General features: G+C 41.4%; 1 protein-coding gene and 1 non-coding gene across 3 annotated transcripts; both read right to left on the minus strand.

Annotated features, from left to right (window-relative positions):
* Positions 1-789: 789 nt before the first annotated feature.
* On the minus strand, positions 790-24,156 carry SEC23B (SEC23 homolog B, COPII coat complex component). 2 transcript variants are annotated; one of them, XM_033154135.1, is made up of 20 exons: positions 24,070-24,156; positions 21,108-21,343; positions 19,209-19,266; positions 18,314-18,400; positions 17,928-18,164; positions 17,720-17,805; positions 16,789-16,933; positions 16,182-16,340; positions 15,189-15,304; positions 14,701-14,824; positions 14,212-14,292; positions 10,583-10,672; positions 9,980-10,086; positions 9,480-9,633; positions 8,044-8,121; positions 7,640-7,801; positions 6,944-7,030; positions 4,656-4,811; positions 3,613-3,678; positions 790-2,012 (listed from the first exon to the last, which is right to left on the minus strand). In XM_033154135.1, the coding sequence occupies exons 2-20, from the start codon at positions 21,326-21,328 to the stop codon at positions 1,923-1,925; spliced, it is 2,304 nt and encodes a 767-aa protein (XP_033010026.1). In that variant the 5' UTR covers positions 21,329-21,343; positions 24,070-24,156; the 3' UTR covers positions 790-1,922. The 2 variants fall into 2 exon arrangements, with proteins under 2 accessions (XP_033010026.1, XP_033010027.1); XM_033154136.1 differs by lacking the exon at positions 24,070-24,156 and adding an exon at positions 23,688-23,766.
* LOC117050510 lies at positions 9,678-9,841 on the minus strand. Its single transcript, XR_004427089.1, has one exon. It is a non-coding gene; the product is annotated as a U1 spliceosomal RNA (small nuclear RNA).
* Positions 24,157-25,787: the final 1,631 nt, after the last annotated feature.

Consider the following 25,787-nt stretch of genomic DNA (forward strand, 5'->3'; position numbering starts at 1 on the left):
AGGTGTTTCACATTGCCTAACTGTAGGGCTAGCCTTGCCCCTGTACCAGGTTTTTAAAGTTCCTACATTTAGGGGAATCTTTTCATATTGATTTGTCAGCCAACAGGTTCTATGGAGGAATCCAGGGCCCATTCTAAACAACAGAGTTTGTATGGGGTGCCAGTCAGCCAGACCTACAGGACCTAACACTCCCTAATTGTATATTTCAGGGGAAGACTGGTAGCTGTAGAAAAAATAGTTGTCAGCTGCTTTCCTTGCTATTACTAAACTTTTCAAGGAAGCCCAGAATTCATTGGAGCATAGTCAGAACACCCCTCCCCTTCAAAAAGGGAAAGCAAGCAAGTACAGATTGCTATTGGCTTTTCTAGTGGAGATATTGTAGATGGATGTGAAGCACCATTTTAAAATAGGAGGTGTGGATTCCATTTCGGTAATGAACAGGCAACTGCATACTTGGATCACAAAACTACATATTCATATTCATATGCATATGCATATTCATCTTCTTGTTTGTGTTCTGTCCTGCATTACATATTTGACCCAAAATATAGCAAGAAAAGCTCAATGGCATTTTTTTCTTCTATCCTGTGAAAACAGACCAATAGCAAAGTCAGATGCTGCCTGTACATTTACTGCTATTTTTGGCACGTAATACATTCTTTATCTTCCCGTTCATACAACTAAGCTTTCTTAGCTCCCCATGGAAAACTCTGTGCCCTATTATAGTTGATTCAGATATATCATGTTGTAACTAAATACCCTGAAGACACATAAAAATGACACCTTTCAGAAAGAACTAAGCAATTTATCAGAGATTCAATAGATTTAGTATTATTACTGTGGTTCACAATAGAAAAAGGTTAAAAATATCAGGAGCTGTCACATTGTCTCAAGAAATACTCACACTGAAAGATCAAGAGAATAAGGTTGAACAGCTAAATGTTCATAATGAAACAACTCTTCCTCTTTTCTCCCTCACTAGCCAACAGCTAACATCAACAGCCTCTCAAGCCAGGGCTTCAGTAGCACCTCAGCCCACTCCACCAGTTAGAAAAGGTAAAGACTACATCCACAACTATAGAATGGCATCGGTGAATTCCCTTTGATTCTGGGGGCACAGCTCAGGGATTGTACACAGGATTCAATGCCTGACATCCTTCATGGCACGACCACAAGGCTTGAGGGCTGTTGCCAGTTCTAGTAGACAGTTTCAAACTGGATGGATTAATGATTTCTCAAGTATAAAGCAGCTCCAGGTAGCCCTTCCTTCCCCTTATAGCCCCTAATTCACTGTGCCTACTTAATTGTAGGCAATACTCTTGTGGGTAAGAGATATTTTCAAAGGTAAAGTAATAACAGGGGCTTTTCCCCAGAAGCTATTGGCCTCTTATACAGTATCCAGAGTATGTGCCCAGATTTGAAATTTACAGCTACACTAAACAGCTCATAGAAGCAGAAAAAAAATCTAATACCGATTTGGAAATGTTGGGTGTTTCTTTAGAACTTCAGTTCAGTTCCTTTTAACATGCAAATGCCAAAGTTTAACTGCATTTATGCAAACCAGGCAATTAAGAAGTTAGCTAGTTACAGCACCAAGCATCAATACCTTCCTCAGTTATTGTTATTACTATTTTTAAGTACAAGTAAAAAAGGTGAGTTATAGGAGACAACAGGTGAGATAGTTTATCATTTTGTAATAATGACATGAAGGAAAAGGTGGAATTGGCAGAACACAAACAAAAGGAATACAAATAAGTTAACTCTAAAATAAAAACTCCCTCACATCTTTGTTATATAGAATCAATAAGAAAAATCGATTGGAGAGAGGGGTAGGAATGTTATCAGTTTCTTGGCAGGTTGTAATCAGTAGCATGATTCACTTAGTTCAACGATTTTTTTGGGATTTCTTCAGCAGGTCAAAATTATGATGCACTTGAAACAGCCAGTTTCTTCAGATGATCCATGAATACCTGCAGACTAACATCATCTGTTAGGATTGGAGCACCAGATTCCTGGAAGAAGAAGTTACATTTTAACACCAAAACCAAAGCTAATGTAACCAGGGGGGCAGGGGTAGTGGTAACTGGACAGATTAAGTGCAATTAACCATAGATTACAAAACTATCTAATTTAGCTCTACTAATCTATGTTACAATTTTTATTCTAATTTCTCACAGGCCTTATACTAGACAGACTTAACTAAACTTTTCTGGAAGGTTAGCTATGTTTGCTGTTTTGCTACAACACAGACTAAATTTTGCAGCAACTTAAAATACTACATTAATTACGGCATAAGGTTTTGTTAACTAGAATCCACTGCAGATGGATTCAATGTAATTCTTTTGCAGGTATGTACACACAGATGGCAAGCAGAATGGATGGTATGAATGCACCAGGATGGATAAAAATCAATGATTTAAAAAAAAAATCTGATTTTTAAAATTTAAATTGGATTTTTTAAAAATTTAAATTGGATTTTTAAAAATAAAATGTTTTTGGAGGAAAAATCTTTCTAAAGATAGTTTTCTATTTAAGTTACATTATAGTCCAAAGGCTATTCATCAGGAAATAAGGATTTGTTTTTAATTATGTAGCATGAGGCATTACTGTATATGCAATATTTAATTTTTTTTGTAAATGAATTCCATTAATCCATTCACAATGTCATGCTCTTCCAGAGGTTTCTGTAAGATTATTTGGGGCAGTTTTTCTAACAAGAAGATATTATCACAGATGCTTGTTTTTTGCAGTTTCCTAAAGTGTGAATTTGTGTCTTCACAGGAAAAATGTTATAAAATAAACATACAGAGTTGAGGAAGAAACTTTAATCCATTGTTCCTTTTCAAATTTATATACACAGAATCAACCCCTTACCTCTTAAATGCTAAGTTCTAAGATGTTCAATGACTAGATTGCTTGGAGTGAAATAGATCTGCACAAGTAGCTACAGTGAGGGGGGGAAGTATTTGATCCCCTGCTAAATTTGCCCATTTGCCCTCTGACGAAGAAATGACCAGTCCAAATACTTTCCCCCCTCACTGTATATTGTGATATTGAAAACCAGATATCACCCAGCCCTATCCCTCAGACGCTACTCGACTCCAACCCCACTAGCCCCAATAGTATGTCCAATAGCCAATGATGTTTTAAGATGGAGTCAGTTATCATCTAGAGCAGTGTTCCCCAACCTTGGGCCTCCAGCTGTTTTTGGCCTACAACTCCCATCTTCCCTGACCTGGCCTTGCTAGCTAGGGATGATGGGAGCTGTAGTCCAAAAACAGCAGGAGGCCCAAGGTTGGGGAACACTGATCTAGAGGACCACATGTTCCTCATGACTGATGTACACCATCTTTGATTCCTGCCCCCTCAAAACACTGCAGAATATCCTAGTTCCAATTTGTGCATTTTTATGTCACACTTCTTACAGCATATTGGCTGTCCCACACCCACTGGGAGACTGGATGAAAGTGGATGAAAACCAAGCCTCCTTAATACCAAAAGCAATGCCCACATCCCTACTCCATAATTTTGATGTAGTAAATTAAACTGTGAATACATATACAGGATAAAAATATACACTTTAAACACAGGAGTAGGTATTTCATTACTTACTTGTCCCCATGCATAGAGATTATTATGAGTCTGTGAAGGATTCACTTTAGACAATAGAAACCGTGCCTATAAAAGCCAAAATGAGAAAGTAGGTTAGACATAATACAAAATGAAATCTCAAGCTTATCACTATATCCTAAATGTCCACGTGAATTTGTCAAGTGATTGTATGTATACTGCCCTTCTTAGCTCAAGATAAATAAAAAGCAGGGAACTTTCACAGAAGAGGAACTTGGAAGGAAGGAAGAATTCTGCCACTACAAAAAAGTAGTCTGCTGATTTTATAGTTCAAATAGTTACTGGCATATTTCAAAAGGATAGGCATGCCTGGTGTGCTCTGGTCCATAGGGTCACGAAGACTCAGACACAACTGAACGACTGAACAACAACAATATTTCAAATAAGTTATTAGAAAGTAGTAATACACATTTGTTTGGGGCATGACATCTCTCAAGTATGAAGTCAGAGCTAAAGTGATACAACTGTAGATGACTGTAACGTTTGGGAGTTTCTCTTAGCTCAAAAGGCAGCCGTCTGCTTACTGAAAAAGCAAGTTAATGGCTGCCTTTCAAGCTAAGAGAAACTCCCAAACATCTTGAACACATTACAAAGCAGCACACCAAGCCAGCCCAGCTGTTTACTCTGAGATTCCCTGTTGCAGTGGGCAGGATACAACTTACTGATGATACTAACCTACACTACAGGATAGCTGTGTAGAATCAGTGTTCTAAGGTTCCTGGAGGAATCTTAAAATAATCAACAGAACAGCCTGAGAGAATCAACAGATGAGCAAGAGGTACAAACTGTATCAAAACAGGTAACTCCCAGGAGTTGACATCCTAAGCAATGACCAGCACAGTAACCTTTGGCGCAAGAAAGAAACATACAATACATTTTATAGCATGGCTGTGATACACACTTATTAATATAGCTGGTAAAGATAAAACGAAACGTTTCGGACTAGGCATCAAGATCTGTTCAAAATCCACTTCTACATATATTTCTGTTAAGCTTCACCACACCTTTGCAACGCTGTGCCTTACCTGACTGCTTCCATGCTCCGTGTTAATGTAACGTGGCATTGGGAATCTTGTCTGCAGAATTTCTTGAGCATCATCCAGTGGAGCTTGCAGTAAGTGCTTGAAGTTTTCATATTCAGGCATATCTTGGTAGCCAGCTTTACGCCACTGGGCAATAGTCTGAAAGGAAAGAGAATGAGGGATTAATCAAAGTGTTTTGACTTTTATTATTAGGTACCGACAAACAAGCCTGTGTTTTTGCTTCATAATCTATGATTTGTGTTAGTGCAGAATCTTCATCTCACCTTGTTCAGACATAAAGGAGAAGCAAGATGTTTGGAATGGGGCCCTGTGCAGTTCCAGGCCCACATGATTCACATGGGAGCACGGCCCAGAAGCTGCACATCCCAGTTTTGCGATGGGACATGTTGGAGAGTATGGTGGCACCATTCACGTAACAAAAACTACCACAAAGATATCAACGTTTTCAAAAGTAGGGGGTCCATGGCTTGGCTTTTGAAAAACAGGAGGTCCACTTCCAGTGCAGCCGCCATGGCAAACAGCAGATCCCACAATAGCGGATGCCAGCCGTGCAGTTAATTAAGGATAATCTGGGAGTAATTACCCTTGCAAGCTTCCCACCAGGGTCGGGGGGGGGGGGAGAGAGCTTTCACTCGCGGATCATCCAATAACTGCCTCTTGCTCCGATGGAATGCAGGGGCAGGGATCAGTGTGCATAGCACTGCACATATTGGAGGTACTTCTGTTTCTTTTAAGATGGATCTGAATTTGGACTTAAGAAACAGACATGTTCTGGATGAAGGAGAAAGATAACCTGCTAAATGAATCAGCCACTGAGTGCAAAGGTTTTGATCTGGGGAGGACTCTCATCATAATTGGAATGCTATGTAAGTGAAGGGGAGCCTTTGTTCTCTTTTTACATTATATTTACATTATATTTGCTGTGCTATGATTCGACAAGCCTTCACTGAAGAAGAATAAATAAATTACTAATGGAATGAAATTATTAATAGATTACAACTATATATGGAATGCAAGAGGGATTCAACAAGAACTTGGAATTTTCTTTACTGAGTTCTTGAAAGAATAGACTGTGTGAAATACTGTGATGACTTGTGACATTGCCTACTAAAGGGGGCTCTAATTCTGATTTATTATGGTTTTGGTAAGACATCAGCTTGTTAGAAGGTTGGAAAGGTTCAAAGGAGACAAATGCTGGAAGTAGGCCAGGAGTCACAGCTCGACGCTGGAGTGCTTTCGGTTTTGGAGAGGCAAAATGGAGAAACTGTGGCGTAATAAGAAATAAGTCCTCAAAGGAGGGGCAATGTTGAAGAGGATTGATTACAACATGAAGGAAAAGAAGAATGTAAACAAGTATTTCACACACAGAATTACAAGATATAAATTCCCTCTGCAAGTTAATGGAAATGGATTTGTTAAATACAAACAAAAATCACCACACCAGTGGCTGCTAAAACAAAGGATTAAGATCGGAATGGTGGTATTTGGACTAATTAAGAGAAATGGAGCAGGACCAAGGAATAACATCAACTCCTGAAAGCTGGAACACGGGAAGTCATCCAAAAACATTGAATTCGGAACTGATTAATTGGTTCTTTTGATTGTATAATGATTTGTTATGATTTGGTATTGTATTAATGTGGCCTCCATTGGTCTGTTATTAATGGAAAATTAATAAAAAATATTTAAGAAGAAAACGAAAAACAGGAGGTCCACAGTACTTGGCTAATTGGGAACCACTGCTATAGAATATATTTCCTTTTCATAAAGGCTTGCTTTAACTGTGGTTTGGCATTATTCCTAAGCCAAGAACATTGGTTAAACACACACCCCACTCACCAAATTATAAAGGCACAAGGCAATAGCATCTGGGAAAACAAACAAGAATATGGATCCCAGAATAATTATCCAATAAAGTCGTACCTTAGAAATCAAACAGAATCCATTCCAGGAGTCCATTTGATTTCCAAAACATTCAGAAACCAAAGTGTGGCTTCTGATTGGCTGCAGGAAACTCCTGCAGCCAACTGGAAGCTGCAGAAGCCCTGTCGGATGTTCGACTTCCAAAAATAGTTCGCAAACCAGAACAGTCACTTCTGGGTTTGCAGCATTCAGGAGCCAAAACTTCTGAGAACTAAGCTGTTCAAAAACCAAGGTACAACTGTACATAAAAGATTATAAAATAGACAATATATTTCCAGGAGCTTGTTGCACTTTTTAGCACCTCACAGGAAGCATTCAGTTTCAACAAAAGGTTATTAGCACATTACCTCACCAAGGTAGATAACGATCTGGAAAAAAGAATCCATCAGGAGGATCCTATCGGCAAGAATGCTGCTGCTATCCAAAAGTACAGGCTAGAAGCAGCAAAAAAGGAAAAAATTAATCACATTAATCACTAGTCATAGAAGTACCGGTATCTTATTGAAAAAGTGATGTGGAATATAGCTTTTGTAAAACCTCAACTTTCAAACAACAAAACTAAACAGAAAATAGGCAGATTCTCAAACAACTCCCCTCCACCCAAAGAGCAAATCAAATACATATTTTTAACATAGCATCTTTTACTCTTCCCAAATATTAATAGCTACTTCTCCATATTATGTTGGTATCTTTGAATCAAGATATTTAACTTCAGCACACTTATCAATGGTTAGTAGGTAGCAAAACTTCTGGACCCCACTATTTGAGGGGAGCAAATTCCTCACCCTGCCTTTTAAATACTATAACACAGATTTCATTTCATTAGGGTTTTTTATTCTTCAATAACTAAGAACAGAGAACAAATATTTTAGATCTTCTAACAATTTGGGATGCACATTTTCACCAACATATACACACAGTAAGACTCTAAAAACAAACATTTTGATATTTCAAAATGTGGGGTCTTTACTCCTAGCTTAACATCTTTCCCAAAATATACAGAAATATCTACTATAACTTTGGTCTGAATGAAAGCAAATCACCTCAGGTGGTCCATAGAATGAATAAGAATAGAGTATAGGCTGGATCATGATGAGAGACTGAGTCAGATCCTGTCTGGCAAAGTTATGGCGGTAATAGGAAGATTCATCTGGGCTGTTATTGAACACTTGAAGAAACGGAGATCGCCGCAAATGGAACATGAACTACATGGGACACAGAAAATGGTAGAGATTTTCAGTAGAATACCAATCAAAACTACTACCATAACATTTCCTCCTCTTTGATTGCATTCAACTCTCTAAATTAAGTCAGTGAATGTCACACAAACACAGAACACATCATTGTTTAAATAATTTGTTTAATCATAAGAGTCTTGGAACCCCACTGTTATCTCCTATCAATTGTTCCAATTTTTTTAAAGTTCCCAAAAAAAATATCCTCTTACCTGGGGATACAAAGAGAATGAATCAGACAATCTGAAAGAAGTTGGATCATCTTTGTTGTATTGGCCAAACTTCTGACACTGTTGGAGATATATAGTAATAAAACCTTAAATGTTTTAAACAGTATAATGTAACATAACATAACATAACATAACAAGAAAAGGAACAGATCACATCATATTACCAAGAAATTTGAAAAAGCCTGTTTATTTCATCACATAATAGAATAAAATTTGTCACAGATGGATTTAATAAAGCAGTTTAGTTTAAAATTACTAATGGAGAAACTGATCCTTAGATAATCAAGTGCTTATATCACATCAACTGCATAACATCAGGAGTGGGACACCTGTGGCCCTCCAGATGTTGCTGGATTATACTTCTCATCACCCCAACCATTGACCAGGATGGCTGGGGCTGATGATAGCTGGAATCCAATAACATCTGGAGGGCCACAGGTTCCCCATCCATGCTTTTCTGCTCACTGCTGGAAACTGTCACTCATTCTGCAATAACAAAACACACAAGCTCAATTTAGACCAGTGTTTTTCAACCTTTCTTGGGCAAAGGCACACTTGTTTAATGAAAAAAATCACGAGGCACACCACCATTAGAAAATGTTAAAAAAATTAACTCTGTGCCTATATTGACTATATATAAAGTAATTTTTCAATTTTTCCCACGGCACACCAGGCAACATCTCGCGGCACAAACACTGATTTAGACATCTGAGAGCTTTACTTAGTGGCTGGGCTTTGGACTACCATCTCAGCTAGCAAGGCAAGATATGAACAAGCATTCTGCCTGTACTCAGTGCCCCTTTGCTCTTCCCTTTGTGAGAGCCACAATTAAGTCAAGAAATCTCCAGTTAATCACACTTTCTTGTTTCCTTTGAATCAGAAAACTATGGTTACTAGTTTTGCAGAAGTCATGATGTTAAACAATGGTTTGAAGCTGGTTAAGATCAGAAGTTGGGGGAACTTGGGTTAGTTTAAATTATGATTAGTTCATATAAGCCAAGACCATACCATGGTTTAAAATCCTGGCTTGTTCATTGATCAAAGTTTACTTTTTACACTTACCGATTTATCACTGAGTTCAGATGCAATAGGAAATGCTGAATAGTTTAAAGGGGAAGGCCATTTCTTTTTATCTCTTTGTGGCCATGCCAGAAGAAAAGAGGTGAAGGGAGTATGCAAGCCTGAGAGGTGTGTAGGCTTGTTCTTGTAATGTTAAACTAGAGTTCAGAATTGTTTGAACTAGCCCAATGTTTCTGATTTAGCCAATGGATTTGGAATGGATTATTCAAATTTTGTTTCATACCAGCTGGTCTTAAAAAAACCCACAATCTGAAACATTTTCACCAGAATGTAGTCCAATCAGCTTAAACAATAACTGAGTCCTAAGATTACACAGGCTTACAATTAATTATACTCACAAGTCTGATTAGCTGCCTATCCAGCCATCGTAGGACATCAGGCCCTTCCTCTGATTCAGCTCTATAGACACCGAGTCGAGCCATCAGGACAGCAGCTGCTTCTTGGTCAAATGCAGCTTCTATGTGCTGCAGCTGACTCTGCGCATCTGCCCAACTAATAACAGCAACAATTGGTAAACTTAGATTTTGATTTTTTTGCAGGGGAAAGCGCAAACGCAGTCCCCTCAAACCACCAATTATGCAGTCGAGTTTCCTGCATTTGGGGAAATCGCAGGGGTCAGCACACCCACAGTGCAATGGATGAGCCCCACCCTGGGAAAACCTCCTTCATGATCAAGGTGTCTCCCCTTCCAGGTAAGTTTTTTGAAGATTAAAGGACACACCGAACTCCCTCCCAAATTCCTGAAAAAATATGTACACTCTATATGAAGCAGCAACACAATCTAAACAGTATAGACATAAAGCCAATACACAGCGAAATATCACCAAGTTGTTCTCACTTTCTAGCAACTGTAGTCACACGAATGCGCCTCTGTGTGCTGGAATGCTGATAATGTGTAACAAATTGGACAGCCCCTCTGCCACCCTGAGGTATTGGTGCATTGTGCTGAAAACCAGACAAACAGAAGTTTCCTTTAGGATACGAGTTATATTTTAAGGGCAGGTTGAAAACATCATGCAGTTACAGAATGAAAACAAAATAAAAGCAGTATGGCATACTCAAAATCAACAGTTTGTTGGAGCCACCAAAAAATACAAACACTGTTGTGCAGTGCCAAACTAATGAGAACTAGACTGCCAGTGTAATCTTATGAATGTTTATTCAGAAGTAAAACTCACTGATCTTAATGGAACTTACTTCTGATAAGTGCTTAGGATTGCAGCTTGAATTATGAGAAATAGTTAGAACAGGGTGGCGGCAACCCCCATGCCAAGAAAATAAGGATGCAGCTTGGAATCATACTTTCTTAAGCTTGAAGCATTGCTCAAAAAAGAGCAGCTATAATCTTTGGATGGATAATTTGCTTGACTTGAGTAGCGCAGTAAAGAAATGTTTCATAATGTACGTACAACGTTCAAGGCAAATAAATATGCAGGCTCACCTGGTTTACTACTTCAAAATAAATGGCAAGAGTTGTGGTGGGGTCAAGGCTACAAATTTTCCACTGGCATGTGCCACCAATCCCAAGTTCCTATAAGAGAATCCAAAATATTCAGATCTTACATTATGGCTACAAATATGAACCATAGCTCATCTTTGTTCTTGCAGATTCATATGCCAGTTTAACCCCAATGAATTCAGCAGGGCTTGCTTATGAGTAGACAGGCATTTGCTTGGACTGCTTACCGACAAACACCCTCCCCATTATTCTCACACAGTACCCAACTTCCTATTTCAGCACAAATCTTTTCCCCTCCATTCCCCCCACTTACAGAAGGCTCCCCCCAAAGCCCCCCAGCTTGAGGGAGCCCCAATGCTTCTCTGGCATGTGTGTTTGCCTCCTTGCAAGCAAGCGGGGTGGCCAATCTCTTTCCTCCCTGTGGATCATCCAGGAGGAAAGAGACCTGCTGCCCATCCCACTTGCTTGCGTGGAGGCAAACAAGCAGCCAGCCAGCCAGATGTAAGAGGCTCCCTCTGCCTGTGCTGAGCAAGCCCCACAGCCCTCCTGTCCACACATGACCCAGAGGGACGCGGTGATTCTGTGTGCTTCTCAGCCAGTGGGCAAGCCACCCTATCTGTGCCTTGCGGAGCTGGGCTGCCTGAGGCTGTTGATGAGCGCTGGGCCCAGCAGCAGCATTAAGGGGAGACTGCACCACCGCCTAGCTGACTTCACTGGGAGGGAGGGCTCTGTCTTTCCTCCTGGGCACACAGAGCCTGCCAGGCTCCCTCTGAGAGGCTGCCCGACCTGTGCCAAGGTGGCAGCGGATGAGGCAAGCACACTCAACCACTGCTGCCCTGGCAAGGCAGCGGTGGCGTGTCTAACAGAACCCCCACCCTATCTCTGGCTTGCAATGGGGGTGAGTTGGGGGCACCTTTAAACTTCTCTATTGAGGGGCGCACACCCACACTTCTCCACAGAGAAGTCGAAAGGAGCCCCAGCCCCATCTCCACCTTGTGCAAGCCAGAGGCAAGGGGACGGGTGTCCCTTAGAATGAATGAATGAATGAATCTTTATTTGTGTCAGCCATTGGCCATAGCAATATAACAACAATACAATATACAAAGAATAGAAATAAAAAGTCAATTATATAAAATACATTTTAGGGTTTTGAATAAATAGTCAAATAGTGGATCTTATTCTAATTGCCCCAGTTAGAAACCTTGCAACCTTTGCTGTCACCTGCTCATCTTGAGAAGGACAGTGTGGCAGTGGCTGGGCGACCCGGAATGGACAATAAAAGTGGGGTGATAACATTACTCCTCAAGTCTTTATAAAGAGTGCAACCCAGGACATGCATCACCGATTTGGTACTGTCATCTCCACAGGGACATAAGTGTTTTTCGTGTGGAATCTGTTGAAATCGTCCCTCAAGTACAGCCGAGGGCAATGCATTCAATCTTGTGAGGGTAAAAGCATGTCTATGTTTTAGGATTGCTAGGTTATGCAAATAGGGTTCCAGAGAGTTGAAATGGGAAGGTGGAAAATAGTCATACCACGGGCAAAATTTCCTTATTGTGGCCAAGTTGTTCTGGCGCTCAATATCATTTAGGCGCTGACAAATTAGACTGTTTTCTTTACTGAAACTCAAAGTGTGGTGATAAACAATTTTAGTCCAGGAGCTCTTGTGACAATCTTGCAGCACTAGGGATATTAGACCAGGGGGATTTGAGTTTAGGCAAAGCAAATAGTTAAGTGTCCTATGCCAGATCCATCTTTCTACCAAGGGAAGGTTAGCCTCTAGGCGCAATGATGTGTTTGGGACACAGGGTGGTACAGAGAAAATTTGCCTTAAGAACTTTGATTGGACAGCTTCCGTAGATCCAAAGTGAGTGCCTGTCCAAATCTGAGCCCCATATAATAACTGTGCTAGGGGTTTAGCTTGGAACACTGTTGGTATATTTTTACCACCTTTGATGTAGAAAAAGTGTGTCAGAATTTTGGTGCTTTGGGTTTTCTTGTAATTCATGGCCAGCTGTTCTCTCTGGCAATATCCTGAAAATGCTCTCATCAGTCTTTGACCCTTAGACTTCTTCAGCTGCGGGGCACAGAGTCTCCTGCTCCCCAGCTGAGCAGCCAAGATCCTGCTCGTGTGTAAGCAGAAGCGGAATCAGGGCTATCTCAGCTGGGGCATGGGAGCACTTTAGCAGAGCCCACACCCTGCCACCGGCTCACAAGAGCCAGTGGTGGGCCCCATGAGGACTCTATTAGCTGCTTGGCTGAGGGGAGCAGCAACCACATGATGGGCAGACCATGATGGCGGTTTCACTCAGCGGTATATCACTGGTGAAACTGCCGCTGCTCCTGAGTTCCTCTGCTTCCCGTACCCGGCTGCAGTTTGCTTTTCCCTCAGTCCACTGGGCGCTGGTAGCAGAGAGACTCAGGACCAGCGGCAGTTTCACCAGTGATATACCACTGAGTGAAACCGCCTTCACGATCTGCCCCTCATACCAGTCCTGGGCGATACAGGTCACCCTCCAACTGGCTCACTCTATCCTCATCACCAAACCTGACAAATTGTGGCACTGCATTCAACAGTCTCCATTTCCTGCCTGACCTCCCAAAGCAGCAGTGTGAAACTGGATAAGATCAGCGGGTCCCGTCTAACAGGTAGGTGGAGCATGATGTCAGGTGACTTGCCCAGTACTTTGAAAAGGGCTTCTCAAGAACCACTGACTGTAATCAACTGACTGTAAGTGCCTGAATGTCCTCTTTTGGCTGAGACACGTGAGACAGGCCTTCTACCTGCTCCACACCTGACTTCATATATGATGTCAGATGTAGGACTGGTGGGTATGGCTTGGCTGAAATGAACTTGTGGGTCAAATGGGAAAACCTGCAGGCTGGAGGCTCTCCATCCCTGTCCTAAAGAATAAGATATATCATACTGGGTGACAAATGTAGAGTATTGGCAACAAACACACAATATAGTATTAAAATACCACATGAAGGAAAGTGCAAAAAAAAAACACTGTGATAACAAAATCAGCCAACTCTTTTCAATGAACTTGTGCAAAAAAAAAACCAGTCAAAACACCTAATTTTATAAGGGAACTCCTCAACTCTCAAATCTGAGGCAACATAAATATACTTTTTCCTTCTGGAAAAGAGGACCAACACACACACAGCGCATTCCTGGAAAAAAGCAAAATTAGGTATCACCCACATGTTTCTCCTCCTTGAAGCAAAAATCCAAGTTGTAATGTGGCAGGCTGCAGTTTGGGGGGGGGGGTCTCCCACCCCCAGAATTGGATGCCAAGAACCTGCTTAGCAGCTGAACATCCTATATCCTTTCAATGAAAGCCTTCTTCATATGGGACAAGATCAAACCTCATGGCAGACCTGATTTCAACTCTGCTACTCACAGCAATAAAAAGGCGGACACCTCCCCAGCTTTCTACATTGACTCCATCATTTTCTGTTGTACCTATAAGATAACCACTCACTAGAAACTGAGCCGTTAAACTCCACAAGACTATTTCAGCAATATTTTATTTATGATAGCATTTGTGTCATTGACATACCACCTAAATAACTTAAACAAACAGCAACCATACACATACAGTACTTACATTTTCAGAAACGCATGGCCCTTTTGCATTTAGGGATACACACGGTCCAATTGCTCCACCAATCTTCAGCTCCCTAGAGGTCTAAAGTGAAAAGAAGGTTGAAGTAATCTTAAAGTAATAACAATTGTCCACTGGGTCCCTTGAAGTCCCCTTAGCAGCCACCCTAACCAAAGCCTGATAAATCCTCCCCACAACACTCCTTGTTTTCAAATTGTGAATTCTGCAAAGTACAGAAAGAGAAAGTGGAATTTTGAGGGGGGAAATGAATAAAACAAGACAATGTCAAGTTATGGGGAACCTCTGTTGAGTAGGGCCATTACCCACTATTATGTGAAAATGTTGTACACCACCCCACTGTGAATAAGGAAGGGGTTTAGACTGAAGTTGGCAACTATATTATCAATTCCTCCAAAGTTAGGAGAGTGTAGCAGTAATACCTAACAAACTGCCCTGCAACTTCAAAATACAGCCTGTGTCTGCCACACTCACCTTCACTTCTAAAGAGGCCCCAAAAGCCATTTGGAATGCTCCACTGGGATCTTTGTTAAACACTCTCTGGAAAGTCTGCTTGAAAAGAGAGGTGTTGAAGGAGTCACCCATCGCCATATGACCCCTGAGAAAAGAATGTGTTACAGTGAAATATTGCTGCTGGGTTACAAAACATAAACCAACCATCCTTCTCACTCTCCTACTGAATTCAAACTCTTAAGTATACAGGTTTGAGGCCTTAGTTACAATTGAGTGTAACACTGTAGTATGCAAAAGAAGAGGAGCCCAGAAATTGGATTTATATACATGATAATGACTGAAGTAAATAACTGCAATTATTTCTGTTCTCCCACTCAAAAAACCCTAGACTGAAAACTTGCCCCTCCTAGTCATGGAAAGAGACTGTGGACCAATCCAGAAATTTATCCCTTCTCTACGATGTGAAAACAGAGAAAGGCACACCCTCCTGTTGAGGACTGAGAACATACCCAGTAAGATTTGCACAACATTTCATCTCCAGAAGTCCAGTCTGATCAAGAGCACAGGCATAAATATCAATGCAGTGTCCATTGGCAGCTGCGCGATTAGCCAACGTCTCATAATGCTAGGAAAACATAACAAACATTTTGAAGATATATTTTATTACCAATATGATTAAATATTATAATCCTAGAGCAACATGGTGTCCTCCAGCTGTTGTTGGACCACAACTCCCATCACCCTGACCTAGCATGGCCAACGGTCGGGGAATTTGATGTAATATGTAGTCCAACAAAAAGTTGTCCAAATTAAACAGGTAAACAATAGCATGGGCAGCTATGGGATTCAGAGTGCCAAACCCATTAAACCATGGGTGTCAAACTGAAATGTAACAACTACTGAGTTCCAAAGCTCTACATGAATATGAGCAGGCATATGTTAGTACTGTACATAGATTCATTGAGTTGGAAGGTACCCTGAGTACCACTAGTCCAACCCCTGCAATGCAGGACTATTATGGAGATCAAACCTGCAACACCACACTCTAACCAAGTGAGCTGCATGTGGCATAGCAAATGTGGAGGTCACTTATCCCTAATCACTTTTGTTTGGGCAGAACTGATTACCCCCAAATACTAAAATTTGTGAAAAAATCATTGAGGCAGGACTGAAAACTACAGTCTTAGCAGAAACAACTAGGGGGAAGAGAAAGCAGCATAAATCATGGTCTACAGAGGAGCAGCTAGTACAACAGACATATGAAAAGTTTACATCCAGGATGTTTATTAGAGATTTTAGCCACTTCAGCTTGCATTAAAAAACGATTTAGAAGATTATTCAAGAAGAAGCATGCATTTGACTTAAACTGTTTGAACCCAAGGTGAACATTTCCACTCTGTATGAAATTCAGAACAGCTCCTGAAACTATATATTTTGCTGGAAAGCCAGAATCCAGCAGAATCCTTACACAGAGAGAGTTTACAGCAGAGACAAACCCTTACCTTCATAGCTTTTTTCATAAACCGGGCATTGTCTTTCTCTATATCATGCCAGGAACGGATGGGAGTTTTCAGCTCATCTCCTACCACCATGCCTGGCCCTTGAGTTGGTGGACCTCCTGTAAACAACATTATTCTGGCCCCAGTATTTGGAAATGTTCCCTTGGAGATGGGAAGAGAAGAAAACACACATGAAATATCAGCAGGCAATGTAGTCCGCAAAGGCAGTATACATCAACCACACTGGGGATTTTAGTTATTTTATTAAGAAAAAAAGAAATCCATCGAGTCTGATGTTTTCATTAGGAAGAATAAGGACTGCTCATGCTCTTTAATCACTTTTCCAGCCTTATATTAAAATGGTGGAGAAGGTATCGCATACAGAAAGGATGCACTTTCAACACATCATTGTCAGATAGCAATCACAAGTTATTACTTTTCATATATCACTATAAGCAATTCTAAAATATCTCATTTCCAAAGCAGTATTGAAAGAACACCATACGGCGTTTTTTTTTAAAAAATTAGGCACGTTCAACAATGTAAGTTTCAGATACTGAATGCAGTAAATAATTTTCACTTCCTTCCTCCACCAGCATAACAAAGATACCTCCAGTAATCCAACAGCAATCGACAAAGCTACTCCAGTGGATCGCAGGGGTCGCTTTCCCTGAGTTACTGGCCATGGGTCCCTTTGCAGTTGCCCTAGGAGATCTGTCAGGTTCATGTCAATTTTGTGAACGGGCTGCAAAAATCTACAGAAGTTCAGAATAAAAGTACACTGTGTTTTATTTTACAGAGAACAAACTTGATGTGTAAAGTTCTCAGGTTACTTGCATTCCTATCTTACTACTGAAATATCAGTAAATACAAGCAGAAGCAAGCTGGGCACTACAGGATACAAACTGTGCCTATCAACCCAGACAGAACATACAAGATCACTTTTACACCCACACTTGCTCTAGCCTAGAAAAGCTCATGCAGCAATAAATCTGTTTGCTGGAGGACCCCAAGGGTATCAGCATGAGAACACAGCAGCATATAAAATTCCACATAATGGGGGGGGGGGAGAGACACCCAATTGCATCACAATATATGAACCAGGTATCATTTTTGAATGAATCCATATGCCCTCAAAGTGTTAAATTATTGATCCTACTTTAATAATAGCATTTCATGTGGTGATTTTCCATCTTTTCAAAATGAAGATGCAAATTGGATAAAATTGCTAAAAGCTATTTTGATCATAGCTTTGCCCATCATAGCTCAGTCAGTAAGGCTCTCAATCTCAGGGTTGTGGGTTTGAGCCCCACATTGGGCATTGCAGGGGACTGGACTAGTACCTCCCAACTCTACAATTCTAATATTCTGTAAATGCCACTTCTCTCCTAAATATATAAAAGCAGCTGCTTCAAAATAGTCAAAAATCTACAAATTTGATCCATGCAAAGGAATCTATAGAGACAAGGATCTTTAGAAGTTTCATGCAAGCCAGTCAACTACATCCTTTTAAATACAGTTTGCTTTGCAAAACTATATACCTGCTTGAAATAAGAGGTTGTTCCTGAGGCTGATGAGGTCTTCCTTGTTGAACAGGTGCTGCAGGCCTTGTAAGACCCAACATATCCTGACAATCAAAATACATATCAGAATTGGAGGAACCCAGAAGACTGCACTTTAAAATAATTTTTGGGTGGCAGACCAGGTTGGGTTAGGGGTTTTTTATATAAAAGTTAAAGCAAAGCATACCTGTATTTGTTTTGAAGTTAGATCCTTAGTGCCTCTGAAAACATAACTTTTGGAAATGCCTTCACAGCTCAGTTCATGAACCTGTACCATTCTGCCGAAAGTTATCAACCCTACAAGAGCATCAGGAGGCAGCAAACTCAGAGACATCTGTAGCGATTCCTTCAAAGCTTGCAAGTCCTCCTCTTCCAAACATGTGTCCACCACATAAAGAAAGATCAGGGGTGTCTGAGGACCACGCTTGTGTGGGAGAAAAAACATTTATTTACTACATAGAATACTCCCTTTTTTCCTTACAGAAAACCATGGTCTAAACACTTTAAGATTACTGTCAGAAAGATACTAAAATAAACACAGTGGAGTTTCAAACACAACATACAAAGGATTACCTGGACTATATATTCAATTGTGGAAAACTGTGGCATAAGCTCTGCTGGTTGATTCACTTCAGATATCCCTGCATATGCTGGAGGAAACTGGAGAAACACACCAAAGATTAGGACATCAAAATATGTCAAAGCTCACTTGTAATGCAACTTATATACAAGCAATTATATTTCAATAAAACACGAGAATTTAATTACACATTCTACTAAAAAATGACAGCTGCCCATTTGGGATGAATTTCTGATTAAACTGGAAATCAGGCTACAGGATTTGCAAACCAGCTCAAGTGGTTGGTCAAGATAACTTACAAACTCAAGTCCGACACCACACCAAATCATTATTAACACCCAACTTATGTATGGTTTAACAGGACATCTGAATGACATGATTTGGAATGTGTTTGCAAATTATGGTTTGTGCAAACTCTTGGTCTGGCATGATGTATGAATTGACTATCAGAGATCAACGCTGAGCAGCTGGAAAATGAAAGCAGTCAAGCACCTCTAAAACAGAGTTTTCCTATTGTAGGTTTAGAAGCTCAAGCTTCAGCTAAGGTTCTAAACTATGATTAGCATGAACCAGAATTTGGTGCTATGTCTGAATTGAGCCACTGTCATTTGACTAATAAAGGCAACACATAATGATGTACCCGGTTCATAAAGGCAACCAAATGCATGGCAAATACTGATGACAGTTCAATAACAATAACTAAAAAAATAACTAAAAAAAATTATGCAGCATTTTTGTCAATGTCACTGGTCAAAGTTGTACATTCGCAGTACACATTAAAAAGGTGTACTGATCTGGGCAAATGGGAGAGGGACAATACAATCACTTCAGCACCAATAAAGCTTTTTTTTAAGTTAGTGAATATGTAACCTATATTTTTGCACCCACCTGGTTTCGCTGAAAGCAGAAGTTACAAGCCCAAAGCTTGGCTCGGTAATCAACTTGACTGTGGGGGAAAAAAAGTTGTTAAAATCCTTGTGATATATCAAACTTGCGCTTTAAGGGAGTATATGTCAGGGTGCTCCATTTCTCTCTCAAATAATTGGTATTAGGTCTTTGATATACAGCCTCAAGGCAAACATATGACATTAACAAAACTAATGATATTAAGAGAAAATTCCTATTACTGGCATTGCCTCATAAAAGCCAACTTTAATTTCTTCATTTCAGTTGCTAGTAGCCGTACTTTCAATTAGTGCCAATTAGGCAAACATACATTTTTTCAGCAAGTGGCTCCTCAACAAGGAGAGCTATTTTGACTGGCAAGTATCAAGGCATCTGTGAGTCCCTTCCTGGAGTGGGACACTTTTTCAGGCTTGCTATTTGCCCTTTCATTTAACCTGTTAGCCTTTGGACAAGAGTAAGTACTGCCAGACCTGTTTCCTTACATTTGCATTGCCTTAGGAAATAAATAGTATCATTGTGACTCCAATGTCATACATACAATCAGTCATTGTTTAGGTTTTGTGTGTGTGACAGGATTGTGCTTCTTCTCTTGCCTACAATGCATGGATTCTTTCCCAATCCTCTCTAGGTAGGTTCAGTGTTACTTGTGATCAGGGTTCTTCAATTACATTTAAAGAGCATATCCAGGTTTACTTCACACATAATGCAAAAGCCAGACTTTTTGTGGGGAGGCAATTTGCAAACAAGAATAAAAGGACGACAAAAACCAGACTCAGTCCTATAATCCAATTTCGAAACCACAGCTACCTGTGTATCTGTATTAGGTTATTAAATTTATATAAAAAATACGGAGGTTCCAAGCATACTTTTCAATCTAGAGCTCTAACTACAACACAATGGCCCAAATATCTACCTAGTGCAATTGTGCTGCCCAGGATGGAATGCCTGGTTTCTAAGTTTTGACACTTCTCATGCATACTGCAGGGCTTACTTAGAATCATAGAATCATAGAGTTGGAAGAGACCACAAGGGCCATCCAGTCCAACCCCCTGCCAAGCAGGAAACACCATCAAAGCATTCCTGACGGACGGCTGTCAAGCCTCTGCTTAAAGACCTCCAAAGAAGGAGACTCCGCCACACTCCTTGGCAGCAAATTCCACTGTCAAACAGCTCTTACTGTCAGGAAGTTCTTCCTAATGTTTAGGTGGAATCTTCTTTCTTGTAGTTTGAATCCATTGTTCTGTGTCCGCTTCTCTGGAGCAGCAGAAAACAACCTTTCACCCTCCTCTATAGGACATCCTTTTATATATACTTGCTTGAATGATTAAGGTTTACATCGGAAACATAGGCACCAACTCCTAGGCACAGTGTTGTCTTCGGCCCCCTCAATATTTGTTGGCAGGGGTCTGAGCTGAGCATGGAGCAGAATAAACTGCTCAGGAGGAGCCACCAACCACTGAAGCCACAAGGCTCTGGGCTTCATGCCTGACATCCTCCTGACTGTGCACACGCACTGTGTGTGTGATATCACATGCATGCAATGTGCACCACACATGTGACTTCACAGGTACGCGACACTGGGCCCCCTCAATATTGGGAGCAATGCGGTGCCTCTGACCCAAAATAATATTCTCCTTCTCTTAATGTACTTTGGGTATGCCATCCCAGTTTTAACATGAATGGATCATGATACAATCTTAATGTATCACACAGGCTTGCCGTTAGGACATGGAAGAACCTGCTACTGTATGTTTAAATTACAAAACTCCAATTTAGGGCTTCCTTTACTCTAAGAAAAATGTGCAGTCTTGAGCTTTGCAGAATAAGGTCACAAACAAAATATGGCTCCACTGAAACAATAGACATTAAAGAAAGTCATACCAAAGTGGGTTAAGTACAGTTTTGCAAGTTGGTCTGCTGCATAATACTGGCTCATACTGGACAGGCGGCAGGTCTAATCTTTCTTTCAAAGGAGTCAGTAGACAGGCCAGTGGGACAACCATTCTTGTGGCCTCCAGTCTGCTGGAGGGCCATATGTTCCAGCTGAAACGCACCCCATCACGCTCTTCATTTTGCTGAATAAACTCCAGGTAAGTCGCCATAGAATAGAAATGTTTCTGCAAAGACAGACAACAAATTTGTTCACAACTATTTGAAGCCACAGTAGCAATTTGACGGGCACTTAAGATTGCAATCTTAACCAGACTAACCTGGAAATTGATCCCATTGAAATCAGTGAGTCTTACTTTTGAGTAATACTTGGTCTATCAGCTAGTGTCCAAACCTCTCTGAACAAGGTATCACACATCTTTTCTATGCCTGATTAACGCACGGCAAGACTCAAGTTTATCACCAGAGCAACTCCCTTCCCCATTCGTACCATAGAACCCTCTGGTCGAACACCCATTGCAGGCTTACAAGCAGAGCAAACAGTGCTCCTCACAGCGGCCTGTCCAAAGTATTTAAGATACACAGCATCTAAACACAGAAGCTCCATTGTGCCTCCCTGCCCGAGTAGCCACATCCTCCCTGAGGCATAGCTCTCGCCAAAGGAGGGCCCACCACAGGAACAGTTATGAAAGGACTCTCAAAGGAAGACCCCATTAGATGAAACATTGTTTTCACTTATATCACATAAAAATGCAGGCAGAAAGGCCCCTTATTCCACCCAATGGAACAGGAACGTTCACAGGGAAGACATGTGAATCTCTGGCATGTCTGTGCTACGCAAAAAAGATGTGCTAATTCAAGTTGTACCATGGTCATTATTAACACCTCAGGCGGAGCTTCAGTTGTTTTCCTGTTCATGTTATTGAAAATAAAAATGTATCCCCCCCCCCAAAAAAAAGGAAGAAAGAAAAAGAAAAAGCCTCATCTTGATCTGGGCTGTACTAGTAGGGCATGACATGGGAGGGGGGGTTGAAACTTAATTTTGGCAAATTTCTTCACTGGGGGGTCTTTAAAATATGCTTTTCATAGAACTGTTGAATCTTAAGAGTTGGAAGGGAACCCAAAGGTCATCTAGTCCCATCACCTGCAATGCAGGAATCTCAGCTAAAGCATCCATAACAGATGGATCCAACCTCTGCTTAAAAACCTCCAAGGCAGGAGAGTCCACCACCTCTTGTGGGAGTCTGTTCCACTGCTGAACAGTTCTTACTGTCAGAAAGTTTTCCCTGAATGTTTAGTTGGAATCTCCTTTCTTGCAACTTGAAGCCAATGGTTTGTGTCCTACCCTCCAGAGCAGAAGAAAACAAACATGCTCCCTCCTCCATATGATAGCCCTTAGGATACAGTATTTGAAGATAGCTACCATATCTCCTCTCAGTTTCCTCTTTTCCAGGCTAAACATACCCAACTCCTTCAAGGGCTCCTCATAAGGCTTAGTTTCCAGACCCTGGATCATCTTGGCTGCCCTCCTCTGCACACGTTCCAGCTTGTCAACATCCTGCTTAAATTGTGGTGCCCAGAATTGGACACAGTATTCCAAGTGTGGTCTGATCAAGGCAGAATAGAGGGGTTCTATTACTTCCCTTGATCTGGACACTAAACCTCTGTTGATGCAGCCTAGAACAGCATTTGCTTTTTTTTTTTTTTTTTTTTTTGCTGTTGCATCAGACTGTTGACTTATGTTAAGCTTGTGGTCCACCAAGACCCCTATATCCATTTCACATGTACTGCTAATAAGCCAGGCGTCCCCCATCCTATAATGTGCATCTGCTTCTTCCTACCTAAGTGCAGAACCTTACATTTGTCCCTAATGAAATTCCTTTTGTTAGCTTGCACCCTGTTCTCCAATCTGTTTGTGTCATTTTGAATTTTGATTCTGTCTTCTGCGCCATAAGCTACCCCTCCTAGTTTGGTGTCATCTGCAAATTTGATGAGCATCCCCTCAATTCCTTCATCCAAATCATTTATAAAGACGTTGAACAACAATGGGCCTAGGACAGAATTTTTGGGTGTGATGAATTCAAATCTGCTGTTATTTTTGTGACTGGACAGCATTTAACTTGGTAAGTCTATGTTTGATTAAAAAAACACATAAAGTGCTCCGAGAAAACCACAGAAATTTAATATTACTTTCTGAAAATGTCTAGAGAATGTGGAATATATAACTGCAAGTACTTCAGTGTCATTTTTAATGATTTTTATGCAATCTTACACACAGGGGTATTTTTTCAGTTGGAACTCACCGAAATTCAGTTCCGGCACCTCTCAGGTGGGTGCTGTTGCCATTCTAAGTAAACACGGGAGGCATTCACAGAGGGTTCTGGCCTCTTTTTTTCAAAAAAAATACTACTGCTTATACACATTTCGCTTACCAAGCAAAACCAAATCATATTAATTTAACCAAAATAGCTTTTGAATTCCCAAGTCCCGCTACAACTTTCTGGCACCCCTCATTTTTAGAATTTGAAAGCTGAAATATTCAACACACCCTAAACGTACTAGTTCTTTTACCTTTACTAGTTCAGAGAGCAGGTATGCGTTTTACAAGAGTAAATAATCTTTCTTCCACACGCAATCCCCTCTGCACGTAGAAAGCTAGCATGTAAAGGAGAAAACGGCAATGGCGTGCTAGTTTTCTACGAGTAGGGAGAAGGGAGCCGCGGAGGGGCATCCAGTCGCGTGGCTGCCTACCTGAAGGCTCACAGGCTGCCCGCGTCGGAGAGAAAAGGTAGGCCCCAAATGTCCGGCGCTGCTCAGTTCCTCCCCACCCCAAGAGCACAGGGACCCCGCAATTATGAACGCCCGCCGCGCCCCCCCCCACCACGCAGCCCCTGAAGGGCCACACTCTCAACACGGCGGCCAGAAAGAAATAACTCGAGCTTAGCAGCCCCACCTGACAACGCCAGCCTCGCTTCTGCCGCTTCCGCCGGTTTCAGCCCGTTTTGCGGAACCGCTCGCTGAAAGGACACCTCAGCGGCAGGCTGCCCGGAATTAAGATGGCGGAGGCGGAGGCGGCGCACACCATAGACGTTGTAAGCTCGGCGCCGACTTTTGAGAGCCATGTTTTAAGTCGCGAAAGTTAAAAAACAAACAAACAGCAACACGAACCCTACCTATAAAAGACACTGGACTTAGGTGTACATGCGAATAGGCAGAAGGATGTCTTTCTTCAGAAACAAAGCAAAGCTGAGAGTTTGTTCTAAGGTCATGCTCTTCGACTATTTCTTTAAGGATTCCTCCCCTCCTATATCTAGGGTCTCAATTCCTATGTCTATAGTCTTAATTGCCGTTTAGCCATTGGCGGATGCGTCACCCACGGCGCTCGCGTCATCCTCTCCTGCGACTCCGCCCCTGGGGAATTGCCCGTTTTCAGAATGGCAGGCGAGCCTTCCCCCTGAGTCGCTAGTTGGGCCATAGACGTCGGAGGGGTGGGGAAAGCAGAGTGACCATTCCTTCGATGTGGAATCTGCTACATCTGACTACATTTACCCGCCCCCCGCATCCTCCGCCTGCTCATAGTCGGGGAAATAGTTGCTCATAGAACGAAGAAAAAGTGAAAGCCGTGATTTTTGGCGGTGAACCGGCGGCAGATTCTCTCTCTCTCTCACACACACACACCCCGCAAACAAAATCGGACGAGGGACTTCGTGCTGAGATTCCTGCATTACAGGGGTTGGACTACATGACCCTTGGCATCCCTTCCAACTCTAGATTTCTTTGATTCTATGAATTTGAGGACAATGAGCTACATTTGCTTTCGAATGTGCATTAGCATGGTTGTTTTTTTTAAATATTCACACTAAATAAGTGCTGTTAGACGTAGCAGGAAATTTGTGTTTTGAGGAAGGTACATACCGCTGCCCAGTCACAACTCCATGGAAAGAAATTAATTTCTCCATTGATTCCTTTGGGCAGTTCTCACTTGCATCCCCGGGGACACTTAGGAATTGTTTCTCAGAGTGAAACCAGAAGTGGCATAGCCAGACAAGGTTCTTTCCCTTTATGTATCTATGTGCTATCTGTCCCGTTCCAGCCGTTCCGTTTCATCCACTGCTCACCTTCACCTTCCAGCCACATGATATCCCCTGCTGTTGCCATTTTCAAACTTCAGGGCTACCCTAAGTCTTCTGATACATACCACTCACTTGTGGCTGCGTTGTGCAGCTTGGCTACACAAGCACAAGTCCTGCGGAGTCTCAAATCAAAATCCGATGATGAGGATTCCCATGTTAGAAGTGGGATAGGGAAGTGGAGAGGGTGTGGATCACACAACAGCCCTATACCCTGATCACATACCAGAGTCTGATAGTCCCTTACTAGTTACAGGTAGGTAGCCGTGTTGGTCTGCCATAGTCAAAATAAAAAATTCCTTCCAGTAACACCTTAGAGACCAACTAAGTTTGTTCTTGGTATGAGCTTTCGTGTGCATGCATGTGTATGTGTATCTGAAGAAGTGTGCATGCACACGAAAGCTCATACCAAGAACAAACTTAGTTGGTCTCTAAGGTGCTACTGGAAGGAATTTTTTATTTTATTTAGTCCCTTACTACAGCGCTCCAATCATGACACTAACAAAGCCCACCTTTTCAGTCCTTACTGGCAAAAATGTAA

Source organism: Lacerta agilis, chromosome 7, assembly GCF_009819535.1.
Source record: "Lacerta agilis isolate rLacAgi1 chromosome 7, rLacAgi1.pri, whole genome shotgun sequence".
In the NCBI taxonomy this organism is placed as follows: domain Eukaryota; kingdom Metazoa; phylum Chordata; class Lepidosauria; order Squamata; family Lacertidae; genus Lacerta; species Lacerta agilis.